At 52.3% G+C, this 15,264-nt stretch overlaps 1 protein-coding gene across 4 annotated transcripts in view; it reads right to left on the bottom strand.

Annotated features, from left to right (window-relative positions):
* Positions 1-4,745: 4,745 nt before the first annotated feature.
* slc12a7b (solute carrier family 12 member 7b) overlaps positions 4,746-15,264 on the bottom strand; it is a 41,227-nt gene continuing 30,708 nt past the window's right edge. For 2 of the 4 annotated variants that reach the window (XM_084703246.1, XM_084703247.1), the window contains exons 10-25: positions 15,075-15,173; positions 14,919-14,976; positions 14,456-14,630; positions 14,254-14,372; positions 13,970-14,068; positions 13,108-13,227; positions 12,889-12,993; positions 11,883-12,051; positions 11,408-11,603; positions 10,977-11,146; positions 10,498-10,629; positions 10,223-10,330; positions 7,691-7,857; positions 6,776-6,790; positions 5,058-5,191; positions 4,747-4,908 (exon numbers count right to left, since the gene is read on the bottom strand). In XM_084703246.1, the coding sequence (XP_084559372.1) occupies positions 4,817-4,908; positions 5,058-5,191; positions 6,776-6,790; positions 7,691-7,857; positions 10,223-10,330; positions 10,498-10,629; positions 10,977-11,146; positions 11,408-11,603; positions 11,883-12,051; positions 12,889-12,993; positions 13,108-13,227; positions 13,970-14,068; positions 14,254-14,372; positions 14,456-14,630; positions 14,919-14,976; positions 15,075-15,173 (1,958 nt within the window). In that variant the 3' untranslated portion in view covers positions 4,747-4,816. Of the gene's footprint in view, positions 4,909-5,057; positions 5,192-6,775; positions 6,791-7,690; positions 7,858-9,706; positions 9,827-10,222; positions 10,331-10,497; positions 10,630-10,976; positions 11,147-11,407; positions 11,604-11,882; positions 12,052-12,888; positions 12,994-13,107; positions 13,228-13,969; positions 14,069-14,253; positions 14,373-14,455; positions 14,631-14,918; positions 14,977-15,074; positions 15,174-15,264 lie in introns of all 4 variants that reach the window. The other 2 variants (XM_084703249.1, XM_084703248.1) reach the window with 2 other exon arrangements.

The raw sequence follows: 15,264 nt of genomic DNA, 5'->3' as shown, positions 1-15,264 counted from the left end.
GAGATGCTCATTGGCCAGTTACCGCTTACACTGAAAGACCGTATCTCGGGAACAAGTCCAGTCCATTAGGCTACCAAAGACCCTTTCAAATTGCCAAGTGACTGCAATAGCATCCTGGTGTATTGTGAACATTTCATGACCTGTAAACATGATCCAGATTCAGAATTATAACCCCAAAGTTAACCTCAGCCGTAAGGTCTAAATGTGCCGTGCGATGTGGAGGGGAGTTGTGATTGTGGCGCGTTCTTCCTTCCTCTCCAGCCGGCAGTTACAGCGCAGGCCAGAAACAGCGCAGACCAGAAAATGTGGTAAAAAAAAATCCATCTGGAAACGGTCCAGCTGTTGTCCCTGGGGAGGTAGGACAGGGTCAGCTTTTCTGCAGTAATCTCAAACAGTGAAACATTGTAGACTACCAGCCACAAACTGGGTTACTGGGGCTGGCTGAAAAAGTCTCTGTTGACAAAAGGTTAGGCCAAAGTGAGTCATCAATGTGCCTGTGTATGTGTGTGTATGAGAGAGAGAAATACAGGAGTCAGAGAGAGAGAGACAAGGAGTCAGTCAGAGAGAGAGAGAGAGAGAGAGAGAGACAGGGAGGTCAGTCAGAGAGAGAGAGAGAGAGAGACAGGGAGGTCAGTCAGAGAGAGAGAGAGAGAGAGAGAGAGACAGGGAGGTCAGTCAGAGAGAGAGAGAGGGATGAGTGAGAGCTCCCTCTGTTAAAAATGTGAGGAGAAAGCAGGAGAAGTATAATTTCACACTCCTCTCTGTCGTTAAGAAACATCCGTCTCTATATGAATCTGTCAGGCCACTTCCCTCACGGCGGGTTTTTGATGCAACTTTTGTCACAGGTTGTTTCCACAGGGTGTTTCCACTTGTGCTCAACATGAAGTCTAATTGAACTGGTAGCCTGCATGCAAGGAGATAGTGTTAAACACAATCATGGGAATCAGTGACCAACAGTGAGTCTGAGCAATTCTGTAAAAGCCTGTTGACACATAACCGTTAAAATTAAAGTATCAGAGATAGTTACATTTACATTTAGCAGACGCTCTTATCCAGAGCAAATTACAGTAAGTACAGGGACATTCCCAGAGGCGAGTACGGTGAAGTGCCTTGCCCAAGGACACAACGTCAATTGCACGGCCTGGGAATTGAACCGGCAACCTTCTTATTAATAGCCCGATCCCTAACCCGCTCAGCCAGTTAGCCTACTTAAACTTTGGACTGCGAGAGATACTTCCTGTCATGGACTAAGACATTCAGTCCATCTTAAACAAAGCATGTGAACATGCTCATAAACCATCGTTTGTGGCGGCAGATTGAGAGGGTAACGTAGGCCACATTCTATCCCCCGTTTTGTCACTCACCGAGGACCTGTAAGTGGTGAAGGTATTCAACAGTGATAGTATACCGACCTCTACTGGCCAATATTGGTACCACAGCCCAGCGCACACAGTTATATAGGTTTTCAGAAGTACAAGTTCCTTGGACAGCTAGTGGAGTTTAACTGAAGGAACATCTAAGTGTTGGTATCTACAGAAACATTAATGACACAGAGACGCTGTGGTGGCGACATACTTCACTTTTATTTCTTACTCCAGAGGCACAGATAGTTTCAAGGGCTAACCTCCACTAGCCTGTGAGCATGGAGCTGGACAGCAGGAGAAACGGTACACACACACACACACACACACACACACACACACACACACACACACACACACACACACACACACACACACACACACACACACACACACACACACACACACACACACACACACACACACACACACACACACACACACACACAGCCTCTGGTTTTGTTAGATCTTATTGCTTAATAGATTTCTATTGAGTGTACAGGAAGATGCAGAAACATACCAGATTCCACCCACCCACCTCTATCTTACTGCATCCATCCATCCCTCCAGCCCCACCTCTATCTTACTGCATCCATCCATCCCTCCAGCCCCACCTCTATCTTACTGCATCCATCCATCCCTCCAGCCCCACCTCTATCTTACTGCATCCATCCATCCCTCCAGCCCCACCTCTCTCGATCCATCAAGCCGTTATAAGGTAGACTACATTCTCCCAACCGTCCCAGATCTGGGGTGAATCAGGAACACCCTCACCTCCTAACCCCTCTGGGGGCTGTTTGCCTTCCTCCTATAGGATCTGCTGTTCAGCTCAGTAACAGAGCTTAGACTGAAAATGGTATGTGTTTAAAACAATTTGAACTTTTAAAACTTTATTTCTCAAAACTAGGAAACGTTACTTAAAAAAAATATAATCACAGACTCAAAGATTTTGTCTTTGGCGGCTAAAAATGACTTTTTTTCTCCTTGTCAATGTACTTAACATCAGTAACATAGCATAACCCATTCTCCACCTAAACCGTCCAACCACTCATGACTACACCTCAAGAGTTACACAACAAACAGTAAAGGAGGATCAAGTAGTAGGTGAATGTCACAATAAAAGTCCAAATGCAAAACATTACACAGGACTATGCAGAAACAACATCAGTCTAGTAAAACTAAAGGTGTACTCTCTAAAACAACAGTTTTCCTCCACAGTAAAACGTAGAAACACGACACATCCTGATTACAAAACACACAGCTAAGAGGGTCAAACGGAAGCTGTGGAGGTGCCTGCTTCCTTCCATGTTTCCTTGCATCCTTTCCTAGCTCCCTACCCTTCCTGCAGAGTTTCCTGCACCTGATCTCCTGATGCAGACTGACCAGGTGAAGTCTTGTCCTGCACCCTGTTTTTGAGTCATGTACACATCCACAGCTTCAGTCTGTTTCTGAGTCATGTACACATCCACAGCTTCAGTCTGTTTCTGAGTCATGTACACATCCACAGCTTCAGTCTGTTTCTGAGTCATGTACACATCCACAGCTTCAGTCTGTTTCTGAGTCATGTACACATCCACAGCTTCAGTCTGTTTCTGAGTCATGTACACATCCACAGCTTCAGTCTGTTTTTGAGTCATGTACACATCCACAGCTTCAGTCTGTTTTTGAGTCATGTACACATCCACAGCTTCAGTCTGTTTTTGAGTCATGTACACATCCATAGCTTCAGTCTGTTTTTGAGTCATGTACACATCCACAGCTTCAGTCTGTTTCTGAGTCATGTACACATCCACAGCTTCAGTCTGTTTGGCACAATTCTTCCTGAACACACTAAAAGATCACATCTGATTGACAGGAAAACTAGCCAACACAAACACCAAATAAAGTTTGGAGTGGGGTGGGGATTATATACTGCATGTAAATGATGAATGTGCTATGCTTGTAATGAATATTGTGGAGGAATGGTTGTCTGTGTCTCAACAAGGTGCGAAGCTTCTGGAACTAAAACCTAAACTAACATCACTTCGCCTCTTCCGTTTGAACTTTGCGAAGAACACAGAGTATTAGACCAGCATGGGTGAAGAATAGAGATGAAGACACAAAACAGCTCACCATTTCTCCTCGATTTTTATAAAGTTGGGGTTTTGAAAATGGGTCAAAAAGCACATCGAAAGTGTAACATATGCCGCTAAAAACTGGATTTATTTGTGAAAAAAAAGAATGTAAATGTATTTCCTAGTTCCTTTATAGACTGTTTCCAATGATGAATAGTTTTTAAATGAAAAAAACGCCCCACAAACTACACAGCTTTTGAGGGTTGAGTTCTAGAGACAGACTATATGATGCATCCTCAGCGATATTAGAACAACGCTAACTTCAGTCTCAGACAAAACAACACGCATGGTTGTCAACCTGCAGGGAGTCTGTTCATACAGCATCTATTGCACATCCATACTTGGCCTACCTGTCAACAAACTAGCCAGAGTAACTTCACCTCTACCTCAACAGGCGTGCACTCCCTCTCTCCCTCTCTCTCTCCCTCTCTCTCTCTCTGTTTCACACACACACACACACACACACACACAAACTCTAGCTTCTTTCAAGGATTGTGCTGCGCTCAACCACAACAAATAAACCACGAAACACACAAGAACATTAAGCGTACAAGCAACATTTACAATAAATCCCTTTTGACAAACAAAATATCCAAGCCTAGCTCTCCAGGTCCTCCGCTGGCTCATAAACAGCCGTCCTGCAGAATTTAGAATTCAGGACGCCAGACAACCCAGCTAACACTGGACCACATTCTGATGTGACACACACGTCATATGACTGCATTATGACCTCACTGGACTCCATTGTGACCCAAGTGGGCTTGACTGACCCTGCTCCTCTCACTAGTGGAGACTTGCCTTAGTCTTGCTGCCCCACAGCCACCCTGGGGGACAGAGCAGCTGCTCTGGTGCAGATGAACCTGTAACAGAGAGGGCTTGTTCAGCTCCACCCTGCCCTGGTGCCAACACAGACAGGGGCAGCAGGTTCCCAGTTGGGTCACAACAGATCAGGGCCTCAAACACTGGATTTCTCTACTGATACAATACATATATATGGAGAGGAAGAACAAAAATAAGAAAAGAAAACGTACAATGACAACATGACGCAGCGTCAACACGCTTCGATTAAAAGCTAAAGTGTCAGAATGCTCTGTATTCCAGCCGCCTGTTCCTGATTGGCCTGCGTTCTCAGAACACCACAGAGCGACCCACTCCGATTGGTCCTTCCCTTCTGAGGCTCAGAAAGCCCTCTGTCCAATCACATGGCTCCCCATCGAAAGTCCCGCCCACCGCAACAACCTCTACAGTTTCATTAACCCCCCACCTCCCCCTCCCTTCCACCCCCCCAAAAACAAATGCCCGGTGTTGCCACGGTGACGAGCTGGGGGCGTGCGAGCCGTTCTAAGAGTAGATGGTGATGACCTCTTGACCTCCTCCCCTCACCAGCAGCACCCTGTTCAGGCCCTCCAACAGCACCTCCAGGAACTCCATGTCTGACACGCCCAGGTCAAGGGTCACACCAGGGTCACATGACCGGGGGAGGAACATACACACACACACACGCCATCCCAACATTCTATTGTACTATTACTGTGTGATATTGAATGAATCCGTGTGTGTTTGTTGTGAGAGTGAAGGATACAGTTCTCGTCCCCGCCCCTGTTTCTGGGCGGCCCGGGCATGTTGAGCAGCACCAGCTGGGCACCCTGGGACTTGTTCACCACCACCTCGTTCAGCTTCACCGCCGTGTGCATCCGCCGCACGTTGGACTGATTCCTACAACAGAACACTTAGTGACGCCACTGGGATAGACCCGGACCAGGGCCAGGGCCAGGGTCAGGGCCAGGACCAGGGCCAAGGCCAGGGCCAGGGCCAGGGCCAGGGCCAGGGCCAGGGCCAGGGCCAGGGCCAGGGCCAGGGCCAGGGCCAGGGCCAGGGCCAGGGCCAGGGCCAGGGCCAGGGCCAGGGCCAGGGCCAGGGCCAGGGCCAGGGCCAGGGCCAGGGCCAGGGCCAGGGCCAGGGCCAGGGCCAGGGCCAGGGCCAGGGCCAGGGCCAGGGCCAGGGCCAGGGCCAGGGCCAGGGCCAGGGCCAGGGCCAGGGCCAGGGCCAGGGCCAGGGCCAGGGCCAGGGCCAGGGCCAGGGCCAGGGCCAGGGCCAGGGCCAGGGCCAGGGCCAGGGCCAGGGCCAGGGCCAGGGCCAGGGCCAGGGCCAGGGCCAGGGCCAGGGCCAGGGCCAGGGCCAGGGCCAGGGCCAGGGCCAGGGCCAGGGCCAGGGCCAGGGCCAGGGCCAGGGCCAGGGCCAGGGCCAGGGCCAGGGCCAGGGCCAGGGCCAGGGCCAGGGCCAGGGCCAGGGCCAGGGCCAGGGCCTGGGCCAGGGCCAGGGCCAGGGCCAGGGCCAGGGCCAGGGCCAGGGCCAGGGCCAGGGCCAGGGCCAGGGCCAGGGCCAGGGCCAGGGCCAGGGCCAGGGCCAGGGCCAGGGCCAGGGCCAGGGCCAGGGCCAGGGCCAGGGCCAGGGCCAGGGCCAGGACCAAGGCCAGGGCCAGGACCAGGACCAGGCCCAGGCCCAGGGTTAGATCCAGTACAGTAGTACTCTAGTACAGTGGAAGGCTGAATCATGTAGCTAGCAACATGATGAGGAGACGTCTTTGTTATTTTCAACAGCTTAGCAGCCAGCCTCAACACACACAGCTGAAGAGACAGACAGCAGCTGTTCATAAGAGTTAAGAGACTAAGCAGATGCAGAGAGGGTATATAATGGTGATATAAGAAGCCATCTATGGGTTAGGATGCATAGCAACGCCAGACAGCACAACATGCAGAGCAGAGCGCCTACAGCAACATGAAAACATCACATTACAAACACACAGGCCCCACCCCCCTGAGCCTTCCAACCACCAATGACTCACTGACAGAAGGGAGGAAACCACTGGTACAACTTAAACAAGGTAGAAGAAAGCTTGAATCCTATTTACAGTACCAGGGACATGTTCCTGTACAGGGGGTGGGTTCAGCTCAGTGGTTAGAGCATTTGACTGCAGATGAAAAGGCTGCAGGTTCAAATCCCCCTCTGTGTGTGGCTTTGGACAAAAGTCTCTGATCAAATGAATGCCTTCTTCTTCCTCTCCCTGTCTGGTGTGGTTGGAAAGCTCACTTCTGGGGTTGACATGATATCATCATCACATGCAAATGAGATCAAGGTCCACACGCACACGCTAGCTAGCTAGCAAGGAGGTCACAGATGAGATGGAGACGGAACAGGACAACAACGATGCACATATACACACAGACACACAAACACACACAGATGTACACACACACACACACACACAGACATCCTATGGCAAAGATAAATATGACTTACAGACTCTCCCATTCTCTAGAAGGAGGAAAACGGAACAAAACAACACAAACAGGCTTAGATGCTTCTAGAAGACTCCCTGAGATCCAAGCCCAGACTGGCGGCCATCTTAAAGCACAGGGAAGAACGCTCCGTCTCTGCCCTTTAAAATGGCTGCCCTTCATAACCATCTACAGGGAGTCAGATATTGAAATGCACAAAATATACAAAATGATCCATCTTTGCTTCATTCGAAATCACATTGTCATGGAGGTTATGGTTTAGGTTTTTGACGCCCATTTTTGTCGCTCTACTTGAACACACACACACGCTAAGACATGACGGATGGCGGCCATCTTGCCCCAATGACAGACGGAGGTGTGTGCTATCTGAGGGGGCGGAGCCAGCCACTGTGACTCAGGCAGATGGGTGTGTCCTCACACACACACGCATGCTGAGGACAGCAGACGTAGCCTGAACACACACGATGCAGGTGTCAGTTCTCTAGGCTACGGGTGTGTATCCTACCTAGCAACTACACACACACACACACTCCACATGCAGCCCTGCTCTACAGGGACCCACACTGGCAAGCCTGGGTGTTACAGGACAGGAACCTGATTTATCTAGTTTGTTATCTACTGATGTCAAGGGTGGGTGGAGCTCAGTGGTTAGAGCATTGGACTGCTGATCAAGAGGTTGCAGGTTCGACATCCCCCCGCCCCCCGCCCCCCGCCCCCCGCCTCACCCTCCCATGTATGTCACTTTGTATAAGAGCTAAATGAATACATTAATAAATGAATACATTATATGTTCTTAGAGAGAGATGAGGAGAGAGAAGGTAAAAGATGAGCGGGAGATGAGGAGAGAGATCAGAGGTGGTGGGCTCTGATTCAGCTCTGATTCAGCTCTGATTCAGCTCTGATTCAGCTGACTCACGGCTTCATGTTGAACAGGTCTCTCACTCCCATGTTGGGCTCTCGGGTGCGGTTGCGCTCGGTGAAGAACTTCTCCTTGGTCCAGGTCATCTGGACGTGAGGGGCAGCGTCGGCCTTGTCGTTCAGCGCAGCGTGAGATGCGGTGTTCCTGTCATGGATCAGCTGAGCCTGGGGAGGAGGAGGAGAGAGAGGGAGGAGGAGAAAGGGAGGGAGGAGAGAGAGGGAGGGAGGAGGAGGACAAAGAGGGAGGAGAGAGAGGCAGGAGAGAGAGGGAGGAGGAGAGAGGGAGGAGAGAGAGGGAGGAGGAGGACAAAGAGGGAGGAGAGAGAGGGAGGAGAGAGAGGGAGGAGGAGAGAGGGAGGAGGAGAGAGGGAGGGAGGAGGAGGACAAAGAGGGAGGAGAGAGAGGGAGGAGGAGGACAAAGAGGGAGGAGAGAGAGGGAGGAGAGAGAGGGAGGAGGAGAGAGGGAGGAGGAGAGAGGGAGGGAGGAGGAGGACAAAGAGGGAGAAGAGAGAGGGAGGAGAGAGAGGGAGGAGAGAGAGGGAGGAGGAGAAAGGGAGGGAGGAGGAGGACAAAGAGGGAGGAGAGAGAGGGAGGAGAGAGAGGGAGGAGAGAGAGGGAGGAGGAGAAAGGGAGGGAGGAGGAGGACAAAGAGGGAGGAGAGAGAGGGAGGAGAGAGAGGGAGGAGGAGAGAGGGAGGGAGGAGGAGAGAGGGAGGAGAGAGAGGGAGGAGGAGAGAGGGAGGGAGGAGGAGGACAAAGAGGGAGGAGAGAGAGGGAGGAGAGAGAGGGAGGAGAGAGGGAGGGAGGAGGAGGAGAGAGGGAGGAGAGAGAGGGAGGAGGAGAGAGGGAGGAGGAGAGAGGGAGGGAGGAGGAAGAGGAGAGAGAGGGAGGAGAGAGAGGGAGGAGGAGAGAGGGAGGAGGAGAGAGAGGAGGAGAGAGGGAGGGAGGAGGAGGAGAGAGGGAGGAGAGAGAGGGAGGAGGAGAGAGGGAAGGAGGACGAAGAGGAGAGAGAGGGAGGAGAGAGAGGGAGGAGGAGAGAGGGAGGAGGAGAGAGAGAGGGAGGAGAGAGAGGGAGGAGGAGAGAGGAGGAAAGGAGAGGAGGAGGAGAGAGGGAGGAGGGGGAGAGAGGGAGGAGAGAGAGGGAGGAAGAGAGAGGGAGGAGGAGGAAAGGAGGAGAGAGAAGGAGGAGGGGGAGAGAAGGGCGAGGAGGAGAGAGAGGGAGGAGAGAGAGGGAGGAGGAAGAGAGGGAGGACAAGAGGAGAGATGGTGAGAGAGGAGCGAGACAGAGCAGGGAGATTGGAGATGGACAGTTTCGGCTGCTACCAGGGGAACCACAGCTCATGCTAAACTTGAAGCCAACATCAACACTTGTAAACAAACACAAACAAGTTAATGACTACATACAGCGTTCCTGGTTACTATCTGTCAAACAACAACAGGACATGCACCACAGCACCAACTGCCACAGGTGGACGGCCGCGAGGCGCCATGGTGAGGCAGGGGGGGAGGGCAGGAGGGGGGCAACAACGTCTGGAGGTGAGGACACCAGGTGGGTATGATGGAGGTGAACCAAGGGGAGGGAGTGGGAGTTAACCATGCAGGTGAACCAAGGGGAGGGAGGGGGAGTTAACCATGCAGGTGAACCAAGGGGAGGGAGGGGGAGTTAACCATGCAGGTGAACCAAGGGGAGGGAGGGGGAGTTAAACATGCAGATGAACCAAGGGGAGGGAGGGGGAGTTAACCATGCAGGTGAACCAAGGGGAGGGAGGGGGAGTTAAACATGCAGATGAACCAAGGGAAGGGAGGGGGAGTTAAACATGCAGATGAACCAAGGGGAGGGAGGGGGAGTTAAACATGCAGATGAACCAAGGGGAGGGAGGGGGAGTTAACCATGCAGATGAAACATCCATGAACAGGGGGGAGACCATCTTCACAGCAGGAGGGGCAGGAGGGAGTGTGGGAGGGCTGCAGTCCAGGGGTCTGGAGGGTCCAGGGGGTCTGGAGGCAGGGTCTACCTCATCCTCCTGTGGGGGTTCAGCCTGGGAGGAGGCCTCTCCACTGGGCCCCGACACCTGAACTCCACTCTGGTTCTTCCTCCTGATGGAGCTACGGGATTCGTCAGTGATACTCTGAATCTGAGGGGGCGTGGCAGGGGGGCGTGGCAGGGGGGCGTGACCGGCCACAGACCCAAAGCAGCGTGAGCAGCCGAACAGGAAGAAGGCCAGAGGTCAGAGGTCATACAGAGGTCACCCCAGGGCAGGTGACGGACCTGTCGGTCCACACAGGGGACACTTGATCCATGTCTGCTCTCTTTCCACAACCACTAATCACACGTTCCATTTCTAATCCACACCTTGTTACTGTTATTCATGCAATTACAACTGGTAAATAAACAGAGACACTGGCTGGCTGGAAACAGCTGAAGGCATTCTGACGTTTGGCAGTATGAAAAAGCAGAAAAGACAGTTCTTGGTTTTGTGGGTGTCGTGTGTGGTGCAGTGCCTGGGGTCCCAGGCAGGGGGCGCTGGTACCTCTCTTTCGCGCTCAGTCCTGGACAGATGCATCTGCTTCAGCATCTGGGAGCGTTGCTCCATCACCAGGGTCTTCTCATAGGTGAAGGCTGAGATGTCACTGTCGTGCTGGGAACACACACAGAGTATAACATTTTACATTAAACACGTTACCTGGACCTCCATCATTACCAGTGTCTGAGGTAGCAGGCAGGCAGGTGAGCAGGCAGGTGAGCAGGCAGGTGAGCAGGCAGGTGAGCAGGCAGGTGAGCAGGCAGGTGAGCACAGGTACGCACCATCTCCACCACCTCCACCTCGGCATCCAGGCGCAGGTGGTACAGGAACATCTGCAGGTCCTTCTTCATCTGGATGCTGTTGTCGTCCATCTGGGCCACGGTGAAGATGCGCATCTTACACTTCCTCCACACCTGGGGAGAGGAGAGGGAGGAATTTAGAAATATTGAGAGACTGTTTGTGTCTGAGCTGCGTGCGCGGGAGTCAGATGGCTGAGCGGTGATGGAGTCGGGCTAGTAATCAGAAGGTTGCAGGATCGATTCCCCGCCGTGCCAAAGGATGTTGTGTCCTTGGGCAAGGCACTTCACCCTACTTGCCTCAGGGGGAATGTCCCTGTACTTACTGTAAAATACATAACTATAATTTTACTTACTGTAAAATAAATAACTGTAACTGCTAAATAAATAAATGTAAACGTGTGTGTCTGTGTGTGTGACTGTGTGTGTGTCTGTGACAGCATGTGTGACAGCGTGAGTCCCACCTTGTGCTGGCGCAGCAGGAAGGGCAGCAGCATGAGCAGGCCTCCGTCATGCACCACCCACCAGACGTCGATGGTACCCTCCCCCAGACGCTCCAGGCTGCTGGGGAAGCTGTCCACGTTCTTGGCCACCAGCAGAGCCTGGTGGGCCGCTGTGGTCTCCCGCACCGTCTCTGAGGGAGGAGGCTTGCTTTACCATACACTGCATCACATGGGTGTGTGAGTGATACAGGACAGTCTGATGTTGAAGCAGTGTGTGTGAGTGATACAGGACAGACTTTGAAAAAATTGTAGAAGAAAACATTCATTCGGGGTCGATAAAGTGACCTAAACTACAATTAATTCTATATTAATATACAATAGTCAGTGAATGTAATGACGATATGATGGGCGATCAACGCTAACATGGTGGGAGAGCGTGGGTGGAGGCTGACCTATGAAGTTCTTCCAGGAGATGGGGTCGCTGGCCTGCTTCCAGGTCCCAGGCCAGGCCATCAGCACTGTGTTGTGTTTCATCCCCCCCAGGCCGGCCGACTGGATGAGGTGGGAGAAACCATCTCTCAGGTTGGACGACACCACCACGTGGCAGAAGCCCTTGGTACGCTCCGTCGTCATGGACGCCTTGATGTTCTGGAACGAGGATGACATCACACTATCTGTGAAGCTGGACTTCACAACCTCTATGCTTTTATAAAGTATTCTTAAAATAATTATATATTCCTTTAGCAGATGCTTATTTAACAGGGATTTAGTCAAAGGCTCTAGCAAAAGAGCAAAACCGATTTTTATTCATATTATTTAGTGATGCTATGATCCCAGTTTGTCAGTAAATCCTTATTATGCTGAATATTATTGGTCTTATTTAGTGACGCTATGTCTCCAGTCCACCAGAGGGCGCTGTGGGCTTACCTGCTCAGCCTTCTTGGCCTCGGCTTCCTTGCTGATGTAGGTTCCTTCCTGCACACTGCCCACGATGGTCAGGCCCTTCCCGGCCTTCAGCTGGGTGGTGAAAGACAGCAGGCGAGGGTGCTTCACCGCCATGTCAGAGTCTACGTTCAGCAGCACCAACAGCTGTGGCCTGTACACACACACACACACACACACACAGGAACACAGTGTGGATTATCTCCTGTCCCCTGGCTGATACCCTGTTCACCCAGAGGGAGACAGGGCTGACCTGATTCTCTCAGTCATAAATATGAAACCCTTTCACACAGACAGTGTGAGGGGCAGCTTGTCTGAGGGTTACCAGAGTCCACTGAGAGATTAAGGAGAGGGCTCAGAGACTCATCAAATTGTCTCCCTCCCGCTGTCTCTCCCTCTGACTCTCTCTTACTCCTACTCTCCCCCCTGACCCTCAGAAACACACACACCATCTCTCCCCTGTCCCTCTCTCAGAAACACACACACCATCTCTCCCCTGTCCCTCTCTCAGAAACACACACACCTTCTCTCCCCCCTGTCCCTCTCTCAGAAACACACACACCTTCTCTCCCCCCTGTCCCTCTCTCAGAAACACACACACCATCTCTCCCCTGTCCCTCTCTCAGAAACACACACACCATATCTCCCCCCTGTCCCTCTCTCAGAAACACACACACCATCTCTCCCCCCTGTCCCTCTCTCAGAAACACACACACCTTCTCTCCCCCCTGTCCCTCTCTCAGAAACACACACACCTTCTCTCCCCCCTGTCCCTCTCTCAGACACACAGACACCTTCTCTCCCCCCTGTCCCACCTTCTCTCCCCCCTGTCCCTCTCTCAGACACACAGACACCTTCTCTCCCCCCTGTCTCACCTTCTCTCTCCCCTGTCCCTCTCTCAGACACACACACACCTTCTCTCCCCCCTGTCCCACCTTCTCTCCCCCCTGTCCCTCTCTCAGACACACACACCCCTCTTCAGTGTCCTCACCTCCAGTTCTTGGTGTGTGGTGGCGCCTCCTCCAGGCGGATGAGGGCGTAGCGAGCAGCGTTGAGCGACAGCCCTCGGATACCGTCGCCCCACTCTTTCTCCGCCCTAGTAACAGACACAAGCACAGAGCAAACTAAAACAGACAACCAATAACAAACACAACAATCTTAATGTCCTGTATGTAGGAGTGATATTTCCACTTTTAGAGGGGAATCTCACCCTCGGTACTCAATGTATTTGTAGATGCAGCCTGCGATCATCATGGCGACCAGGGCGTAGTACCAGGAGCAGATGAACATCAGGGACAGGCACAGACTCATCCCCAGGAAGGACAGGGCCCTGGGGGTGCAGGAGGGGCAGCATGACTCTGGAGCTAACCCTAACCCTAACATACGTTCACCACCCTGGCGTTCTGGCTACTAAAACAGGAAGATGAGGAGGGATGGACGATTCCACTCTGGAACATTCAAACATCTATGAGTTGCAATGCGTGGACACACATTCTGTTTTCAAGAACTGCAACATTGGTAGGTGGTTTGATCTGGTAGCTGTACCTGTGAGCTCTAATCCTCCTTGATTTATACATATCCCTGCATCACATGCTAAACATGCAGCACAGCTGTGTGCACCTGTGTGTGTGCATGTGACAGTATTTGCAGGTGAAAGTATATTTGTTTCAACAAGGCTGAGAGGTCTAACTGCATGGCCTTAGAGGTAATGGGATTTACCTGGTGTGTGGGTGTGTAAGCTTGTATGTACGATTATGCATGTGTGTGTATGAGTGTAATCTTGTGTGTATGACAGTAAGCTTGTGTGTGTGTGTCCATGTCTGCATGTGTGTGCGTAACCTTCTGTCTGTCTGTGTGTGTGTGTGTGTGTGTGTGTGTGTGTGTGTGTGTGAGAGTGTGTGTTGGTAGCAGCAGGTAGCATCAGGCTGAGAGCAGCTATCTGTAGCAGGCTTCCGGCCCCACAAACCATAACCCAACCCAGGACACTGCAGGACACAGAGAACACATCACTAGCTGCATCCCCTCCGCAGACACACAGTGGTAGTTTTAGTGTTAGCGTTAGCGACACTCACCAGTGGTAGTACTTGAACCTGGGCCTCCAGTTGGGGGTACGCAGCAGGGTCTGAACGGCACAGGCCAGGTTAACAAACAAGTAGCACATCAGGAAGAACCTGGAGGGGAGAGAGATGGGAGAGAAAGGAGGAAGGAGAGAAGCCAGTAAGAGATAGAGGTGCTTTCATAGACAGGAGGGAGGAGGTTGCTGCGAGGAGAGGGGAGGAGGTGAGGAGAGGAGGAGGTGAAGGGAAGATAGGAGGGGAGGAGGATGTGAGAGGAGGAGCAGGGGAGGTGTGCTTACATAGACAGGATGGGGGCGACAGCATCCAGAGAAGCGATGAGGATGCCGATCTCACAGATGGCTGCTGTCAGCAGCAACGCCCAGGTGGGCTCTCCATTAGCCTTGCCATGACCAAACACCTGCCAGACACACACACACCGGGGGGTAAGAGTGTGTGTATATACGTGTGTGTGTGTGTGTGTATACGTGTATGACCTCTGACCTTTAGGAAGGGAACGATGCCATCCCTGGCGATGGCCTGCAGCAGTCTGGGAGCGCCTGTCAGGCTTTGAAGCCCCGCCCCACAGCAGGAGAAGAACGAGCCAATCACAATCACCCAGGGAGAGGGCCAGGACAGCGTGCCAATCACAAGGTAACCTTTGACCGAGTCCCCAAACCTGGACACACGGGAAGAAGAAGAAGACATGAATGAAGCCGTCACACCTGCCCACCTGGGCCACACTGAGACAGGCACTGTCGCTACGACTATCTACGTATTATCTGTTGAATTATTTAGAAAAGATTTGATACAGTGTACAGCATATGTGATGGAAACCTACTGTGGTCTCTGTTTGTGTGTGTGTACCTGTGTGTGTGTGTATCTGTGTGTGTGTGTCTGTACCTGTGTGTGTGTGTATCTGTGTGTGTGTGTATCTGTGTGTGTGTGTGACTCAGGAAGCCCTTACTTGTCTCTGAGCACCACCCCCTCAATGCAGGCTCCGAACAACACCACACAGGTGACATCTGGACGGGGTCAAGGAACATCGCCACGACAACCAGGGTCAAACCTCAACTCGTCATCATATTATACATGTGTTGAGCACAACTGTAACCAAGGATACAGATGAAGGAGGTGGTTGCTATGGCGAGGATGGTTCCTATGGGGATGGACTTCTGAGCGTCTCGGAGGTCACCTGATCGGTTGGACCCGGCCATGATACCTGAGGGGAAAGAACCAGGGGTCAGAGGTTAGGGGTCACAGAGAATGTGAAGACATGGGCACAGGAAGTAAAAATGTAGATGTAGGAAGTG

Source organism: Hypomesus nipponensis, chromosome 8 (genome assembly GCF_054491055.1).
Source record: "Hypomesus nipponensis isolate SF chromosome 8, ASM5449105v1, whole genome shotgun sequence".
In the NCBI taxonomy this organism is placed as follows: domain Eukaryota; kingdom Metazoa; phylum Chordata; class Actinopteri; order Osmeriformes; family Osmeridae; genus Hypomesus; species Hypomesus nipponensis.
Note: the sequence above shows the minus strand (reverse complement) of the source record. Positions and strands in the feature narration are given on the sequence as shown.